General features: G+C 38.7%; 1 protein-coding gene across 1 annotated transcript in view; it reads right to left on the bottom strand.

Moving 5' to 3' along the window:
• Window positions 1-8369, bottom strand: part of LOC129855805 (programmed cell death protein 4-like) — a 34493-nt gene extending 26124 nt beyond the window's left edge. Inside the window, exons 1-2 of the mRNA XM_055923832.1 lie at window positions 8115-8369; window positions 7894-7993 (exon numbers count right to left, since the gene is read on the bottom strand). Coding sequence (XP_055779807.1) covers window positions 7894-7939 — 46 coding nt within the window. The 5' untranslated portion in view covers window positions 7940-7993; window positions 8115-8369. The remainder of the gene's footprint in view (window positions 1-7893; window positions 7994-8114) is intronic.
• Between the last annotated feature and the right edge of the window lie 613 nt (window positions 8370-8982).

An 8982-nucleotide genomic window follows, 5' to 3' on the forward strand; every position in this document is an offset into this window, starting at 1 on the left:
TCATATGGAAGAGCAACAGCCCATATGTGCAGCTGTATTGACCACTATGACTCAAGCATGGAGTGTACCATTAAACTGCACATTCTTGGCACTTAGTTGTCTTACATATGGGGGGGGGGGTGTATTATGTACTGGTGTGTTTTCTTACAATATTTTCAGTAGATCTGAGTGAGTAAACCCAACAACAACAAAATGTTATTAAACAACTAATTGGACAAATTCGGTTCAATTACGTGAATTCCATGTAGTTCATTTTTTTGTGAGCCCAACACACCGTTTCTTTCAGGAGAGAAATCATGCCAAGACCTTTGTGGTTTGCTAGGCTGAAGGGAGTATTGGTTTTTATTTTAAAAAAATATTCTGCCTAGTTCAGCACAACAATGTGGTAATTAACTACAATTGACCATAATCCACTGCGCCCGTTTTCCGTTTGATTGCTACCGCCTGCGCAGAGATGACTGAGGAATGAAAAATAACACTAGTTAAATAAAAAGCAAGTAGTATTTTCACACGTGACACTAGAATGAAACCCTGGGTTTAATTATGCTTAACACTTGTTGGATTTAATGTTCATGAATTACATTTTTTCACTGAATTGTAATTATTTTAATCCTTATCAGATATTCCAAGTAGGAACTGTAGGTTGGTTTTAGTAATACTGAACAAATGACACAATTGCAACCCGATCTCCAAAACATAATCTATATACTATAAATAAAAAGGGCATCCATTTCACATTAGTACATTAAGCACATGCATTATGTCAAGTATTTCTATTGGTCCATATAGCGAGCTATACATGCCCACGTCACTAATCTTGTAAGGCTTGATGCTGCATTAGTAACCAAGTGGGAAGTGAGAATTTCCCACCATAGAGTGAGATAGGACTCTAGATAGATAAAACCCAATTTGGCATGGACATTGCCCTTGAGGGCTTCCACCATTTTAAATTGTGGACTGGGTGGGCCTTCCTATCGGTGAAGGATCACATGATTCCATCCAGGTTATCAGCCAATGAATTATACACGTGAGCAAACGTTCCATAAATATAGGTAGCATTAAATCACTAACCTTGTTTGAAGAGGTATAAAGGCAAAATACTGGCAGTACACACCCTTGCAGTTTTTTTTCCAACTCAGAAGTAGTAGATAAGGAAAAGTACTACTTCAAAAAGTAGATTGCCGTTGGCGTTGCCCGTGCGCTCAGACGCCATAAAGGGACATGTAAAGATGATATTCATCAGTCTTTACCACAAGACTGGGGGGGAAAAAAATTTGAACGGCCCTCCAACTGGTAATTCCTTGTGGGAAACTTATTTATCGTCGCTGAACTCCGACTTCTCCCACATGGCGACCTCTGACGTCACCTACTAAGGAAATTACCTTGATAAATGCAACTACATTTTTTTTTTAATGCAATCTATTCATACGTTTTTGAAGGCTATCATTTGTTTACAAGCCTGATAGCTGTACTTTTAGTTTATGGTTGACACAGCTTGTTGGCCATTAGCCAAATTGGGTGTTTCTCAATGAGTTCAAAGCATGCAAATGCATCCAACTGGTATTTACGACTTGAAATGGTAAATGACCACCTCCCACTTGGAGCTGAAGGATGACCGACTAGTTTCCCCACTAGTATCTACCAGTTGGAAGGCCGTTCAAATAGATTTTTCCCAGGTGTATGTGGCAAACAGAGAATGATAAAGATATCATCTTTGTATATGTCCCATTATGGCATCTGTGCGCACAGACAGCGTGATTGAGGCCATCTCCATTTTGAAGTAGTCAATTTTCTTCTATTATGAGTTGGCAAACAAACTGAAAGGGTACATACTAGAGGTCGACCGATTATGATTTTTCAACGCCGATACCGATTATTGGAGGACCCAAAAAATCCGATACCAATTAATCGTCCGATTTAAAAAAAATAAAAATAAATGTATTTGTAATAATGACAATTACAACAATACTGAATGAACACTTATTTTAACTTAATATAATACACCAATAAAATCTAATTAGCCCTAAATAAATAATGAAACATGTTCAATTTGGTTTAAATAATGCAAAAACAAAGTGTTGGAGAAGAAAGTAAAAGTGCAATATGTGCCATGTAAGAACGCTAACGTTTAAGTTCCTTGCTCAGAACATGAGAACATATGAAAGCTGGTGGTTCCTTTTAACATGAGTCTTCAATATTCCCAAGTAAGAAGTTTTAGGTTGTAGTTATTATAGGAATTATAGGACTATTTATCTCTATACGATTTGTATTTCATATACCTTCGACTATTGTTTGTTCTTATAGGCACTTTAGTATTGCCAGTGTAACAGTATAGCTTCCATCCCTCTCCTCGCCGCTACCTGGGCTCGAACCAGGAACACATCGACAACAGCCACCCTCGAAGCAGCGTTACCCATGCAGAGCAAGGGGAACAACTACTCCAAGTCTCAGAGCGAGTGACGTTTGAAACGCTATTAGTGCGCACCCCGCTAACTAGCTAGACATTTCACATTGGTTACACCAGCCTAATCTCGGGAGTTGATAGGCTTAAAGTCAAACAGCGCATTGCGAAGAGCTGCTGGCAAAACGCACGAAAGTGCTGTTTGAATGAATGCTTACGAGCATGCTGGTGCCTACCATCGCTCAGTCAGACTGCTCTATCAAATCATAGACTTAATTATAACATAATAACACACAGAAATACGAGCCTTAGGTCATTAATATGGTCAAATCCGGAAACTATCTCGAAAACAAAACGTTTATTCGTTCAGTGAAATACGGAACCGATCCGTATTTTATCTAACGGGTGGCATCCATAAGTCTAAATATTCCTGTTACATTGCACAACCTTCAATGTTGTCATAATTACGTAAAATTCTGGCAAATTAGTTCGCAATGAGCCAGGCGGCCGAAACTGTTGCATATACCCCGAGTCTGCGTGCAATGAAGGCAAGAGAAGTGACAATTTCACCTGGATAATATTGCCTGCTGACCTGGATTTATTTTAGCTAAATATGCAGGTTTAAAAAGATATACTTCTGTGTATTGATTTTAAGAAAGGCATTGATGTTTATGATTAGGTACACGGTGGAGCAACGACAGTCCTTTTCCGCGAATGCGCACCGCATCGATTATATGCAATTCAGGACACGCTAGATAAACTAGTAATATCATCAACCATGTGTAGTTATAACTAGTGATTATCATTGATTGATTGTTTTTTATAAGATAAGTTTAATGCTAGCTAGCAACTTACCTTGGCTTCTTACTGCATTCGTGTAACAGGCAGGCTCCTCGTGAGGCAGGTGGTTCGAGTGTTGGACTAGCTAACCGTAAGGATGCAAGATTGAATCACTGAGCTGACAAGGTAAAAATCTGTCGTTCTGCCCATGAACAAGGTAGTTAACTTCTTGAGGGCAGGGGGCAGCTTTTTCACTTTTGGGAAAAATAGCATGCCAAAATTCAACTGCTTGCTACTCCTACCCAGAATATAAGATATGCATATTATTAGTAGATTTGGATAGAAAACACTCTGAAGTTTCTAAAACTGTTTGAATCATGTCTGTGAGAATAACAGAACTTATGTAGCAGGCAAAACCCTGAGGACAAACCATTCAGAATTTGTATTTTTTTGATGTCACTGTCTTTTCAATTCATTTTTTTTGAGACACCAGCTTTCTAATGGACTTGCTTGCAGTTCCTACCGCTTCCACTGGATGTCACCAGTCCTTAGAAATCGGTTGAGGTTATTCCTTTGTGTAGTGAAGAAGTAGGGCTATCGTAAATGAGGGTCACATGAAGTACATTTTTGGAGAGAGTCACGTTATGAAAAGTTGCGTCAGTTTGGTTTCGTTTTGTATATAACACAGATCATTCCGTCTTCAAATTGATCGATTATTAACGTTTAAAAATACCTAACGTTGTATGACAAAAGTGGTTTGAAATGTTTTGGTAAATTTACATGTAACTTTTTATATATTTTGTAGTGACTTGGCGAAAGTTGGAAGCTGTGTTTTTCTGGATGAAACGGTCCAAATAAATTGACATTTTGGATATATATCGACGGAATTAATCGAAAACAAAAGGACCATTTGTGATGTTTATGGGACATATTGGAGTGCCAACAAAAGAATTTTGTCAAAGGTAAGGCATGATTTATATTTTATTTCTGTGTTTTGTGTCGTGCTTGCAGTGTTGAAATATGCTACTCTGTTTACTGACGTGCTATCATCAGATAATAGCATCTTATGCTTTCGACGGAAAGCTTTTTTTAAATCTGACACGTTGGCTAGATTCACAACGAGTGTAGCTTTAATTTGGTATCTTACATGTGTGATTTAATGAAAGTTTAATTTTTATATCATGTTATTTGAATATGGCTCGCTGTATTTTCCCTGGCTATTGGCCGGTGGGACGTTTGCGTCCCACCTGCCCCAGAGGAGTTAACCCACCATTCCTAGGCCGTCATTGAAAATAAGAATGTGTTCTTAACTGACTTGCCTAGTTAAATAAGTGTAAAAAAAAATGTAATTAAAATTTCATCCATAATTACCGAGTTACGATTGTTATGAAAACTTTAAAAATCGGCCCTAATTAAATCGGCCATTCCGATTAAATCGGTCGACCTCTAGTACATACTGCCATCCAGAGTTGTTTGACCAGGTATAAAGCCAAGGATGGCGATTTACTGACACCTACAGTTATGGAATATTTGCCTCACAAGTATAATCTATTGGCGGATCACTCCTGATGACCCAGACTGATGACCCAGATGGAATCGTGATCCTTCCTTCACCCATATTAAGTCCCACCCAGTTGACTACTTTAAAATGGTAATGCCCTCAATGCAAATGTCCACGCCAAAACTTGTTTTATTAATCTAGAGTATCTTACTCTATGGTGGTAAATTCCCACAGGTTATCAACTCAGCTTGAGTAGTCAGTCATAGGTTACACAGGGTTGTGTTTGTCTACTAATCGCAAATTCTTTTCTGGAGAAAGACAACATTTATTATGTAGAAGTCCATAGCCACATGAAACAGTATATCTTCGGCTCATGCAATATGTCATGCGACCATTTTGCTACCTGGTCCAGCAAAAATAAGGCAGTTTATACAATTTTAAAAACATTACAATACATTCAGACTGTGTGACCTCAGGCCCCTACTCCACCATTACCACATATTCAGTACAAAATCAATGTGTACGTGTGTGTGTATATGCGCCTATGTTTGTGTTGCTTCACAGTCCCCGATGTTCCATAAGATAGTTTTTTTTTTTTAATCAAATTTAACTGCTTGCATGAGTTACTTGATGTGGAAAAGAGTTAATGTAGTCATGGCTCTATTTAGTACTGTGTGCCTTCATAGTCTGTTCTGTGCGCCAGTAGTTCAGACAGCTCGGTGCATTCAACATGTCAATACCTTTCAAATACAAGCAGTGATGAAGTCAATCTCTCCTCCACTTTGAACCAGGAGAGATTGACATACATATTATTAATATTAGCTCTCTATATAGATCCAAAGGCTGCTCTTTTCTGAACCAATTGCAATTTTCCTAAGTTGTTTTTTGTGGCACCTGACCACACGACTGAACAGTAGTCCAGTTGCGACAAAACTAGGACCTGCCATGATGATAGTGTTAAGGCAGAGCAGCGCTTTATTATGGACAGACTTCTCCCCATCTTAGCTACTGTTGTATCATTATGTTTTAACCATGAGTTTACAATCCAGGGTAACTCCAAGCAGTTTAGTCACCCCAACTTGCTCAATTTCCACATTATTTATTACAAGATTGAGTTGAGGTTTAGGGATTAGTGAATATTTTGTCCCAAATACAATGCTTTTAGTTTTAGAAATATTTAGGACTAACTTATTCCTTGCACCCACTCGAACTAACTGCAACTCTTTTTGTTAAGTGTTGCAGTCATTTCAGTTGCTGTAGTAGCTGACATGTATAGTGTTGAGTCATCCGCATACATACACTCTGGCTTTCCTCAAAGCCAGTGGCAATTCATTAGTAAAGATTGAAAAAAGTAAATGGGCCTAGACAGCTGCCTTGGGGAATTCCTGATTCCACCTGGATTATGTTGGAGGCTTCCATTAAAGAACACCCTCTGTGTTCTGTTAGACAGGTAACTCTTTATCCACAACACAGCAGAGGGTGTAAAGGAATAACACAAGTTTTGCCAGCAGCAGACTATGATCGATAACGTCAAAGGCCGCACTGAAGTCTAACAAAACAGCCCGCCCAATCTATTTATCATCAATTTCTCTCAGCCAATCATCAGTCATTTGTGTAAGTGCTGTGCTTGCTGAATGTGGTGCCATCCTTCTCTATAAGGCTGTTGAAAGTTTGTCAATTTGTTTACTGTAAAAATAGCATCGAATCTGGTCAAACAATTTTTTCTAAAAGTTAACTAAGGAGTGGTAACAGGCTGATTGGTCGGCTATTTGAGCTAGTATATGGGGCTTTACTATTCTTAGGTAACGGAATGACTTTTGCTTCCCTCCAAGCTTGATGGCACACACTTTCTAGTAGGCTTAAATTGAAGATGTGGCAAATAGGAGTGGCAATATCTTCCGCTATTAACCTCAATTTTCCATCCAAGTTGTCAGACCCCGGTGGCTTGTCATTGTTGATAGACAATCACTTTTCCACCTCTTCCACACTAACTTTACAGAATGTAAAATTACAATGCTTGTCTTTCATAATTTGGTCAGATATACTTGGATGTGTAGTGTCAGCATTTGTTGCTGGCATGTTATGCCTAAATTTGCTAATCTTGCCAATGAAAAACAATCATTAAAGTAGGTGGCAGTATCAGTTGGTTTTGATGAATGAGCCATCTGTTTCAATGAATGATGGAGCTGAGTATGCCCTTTTCCCCAGAATTTAATTTAAGGTGCTCAAAGCTTTTTAACCATCATTCTTTATTTCATTTCTTTGTTTCATTGTGTAGTTGTGATAAATGATGATTAGAGCTCGTTTACAAATCCGTCCCATTCAACATAATGAATGATGTTCAATGTCAAACACGTATTTAACTAATATGCATAAACGTTATTTGGATGTTCCTTTAAGTATTTTTCAAGTAGCCCAATAAAAATGGTATTGCACGCAATGGATTGCGCTTCTAGTAAGGGGGCGTGGTGTCGTTTGACAACATGAACATTGAGTTCGTCGTTTGACCGCATGCTAATGCAAACAAAGGGGTTTGTCAGGGTATTTAGCATTTAATCAAATTTCCGAGATTGATTAAAAACATATAGCATTGGCCAAAAATGAAAGCACTGTTGCATCAATGTTTATGGACATTCCAGACAAGAGGTACAGGAAATGTGTTCTTCAGAGCAGTAACGTTAATCACAAAACATCCCTTAATACAAATAAATGTGTAGGCAAATGTCCGTAATTTAAACATTTGACAGGACAGTATATAACTGCTAGTGATTGGTTGCGCAACAACGGTGTACTACAGCATGTTGATTGGCGAAAGGCTAAAGTATCTGGCTAGCCAGTTAGGTAACAAGATGTAAAGAGGAAGGTACTGCACTGCAAAAACACGTTTCGAATGGGTTAAATATTAGAGAGCGTGTTCACATATGCCCAGCAAGACAATGGGTCCATAAAAAACTATACATACTCAAATATGTCGTTCAGCAATTTGTGAGTTGGCCGTCGAACTAACTTGCTATCTAGCTTCATTGCTAACTGGGCTCGCGCTAGTACAAGTGCTCGAGCACGAGAGCACATGGTGGAGTGTGGCTGGAACTGCAACCCAACCCTTTGAGACAATAGCGAACTGAGCAAACATGTTTTCCTCGTTCAAGCCAAACGACTTACTGCCTTGAAATAAGCGTGCATTCGTGCATATGCTATTCAAATAACTCACCATCATGCTTTTGAACGGTGGTCCATGTCTCCCCTTCAGTCGCCATGGCGCTGTCTTGAAATGGTTGTTTACCGTTTAATAGCAATCCCCACCGTTTGGTCTGTCACGAAAACAAATAGCAGAAACGTGCAAAACAGCGTGAACAAACAAAATGTGCATCTAAAGTATACATTGATGTTATGCACATGCATGGCGAAAATTGTGAGAACGTTAATCCTCACCCTTAGACAGTTTGCTTGCTCGCGCTATATAACGTCAGCTATAATACCCCCAAAATATGAAATGCAGTAACAAAATTAATGTCAAATAAATTCGACACTTTCTTTTTATTAAAGTAATATATAACTACTACTCCTTTCACAATAAATCTGACAAGAGCATGAGAACTGATGAGCAAAGAGAACTAGTCCGTGCACATTTCAGCAACGACCTGAAAAATAAACAAAGTCTGTTTTTAACTTTGGAACGTCTGTCCTAATATCACGTGAAGAAAGCGCGAGCGGGGAGTGGTTAATACATGGGCAAGTCCTTATCCGTTCTGGCCAATCATTTGGGGTTAGTGTTATCCGAGATCCTTGGGACGTCCCTACCCTAAACCCTAAACTTAACCCCTACCGTTACACTAATCATAACGGTACCTAACCGTAACCATTTTTTATTTCAACTTCAATGGGGTAGGGTCGTCCCATGGAACCGAGATTGCAAGGACCAATCATACAGCAGTACAATATAGACAGGACAATGGCGGTCATAGATTTACAATCACAAGCAACAATCGATACATTTCATGAAGCTTGACCATACTCCTCATAGCACGTTTCAATGCTGTTGAAACATGCTATGAGTAGTATGATTTTTACCTTATGGTGTTCTAGCAACATTACACCACAAAATAATTATCTGCTTGCATTTGTAAAAAAGGAATGAATCCTATGTATGAATGACCAGGGCAGCTTTAATTTGCATACAAATGTGATAACACATAATCATATGCTCTGATGTACACACACAATTGCCTTTAGTACAACTGAGTAAGGCACATTAAATGCAAAGCCTGCATAGCTGCATTCTCATTTCTAACAAATAGCT

This window comes from Salvelinus fontinalis, chromosome 5 (genome assembly GCF_029448725.1).
Source record: "Salvelinus fontinalis isolate EN_2023a chromosome 5, ASM2944872v1, whole genome shotgun sequence".
Lineage (NCBI taxonomy): Eukaryota > Metazoa > Chordata > Actinopteri > Salmoniformes > Salmonidae > Salvelinus > Salvelinus fontinalis.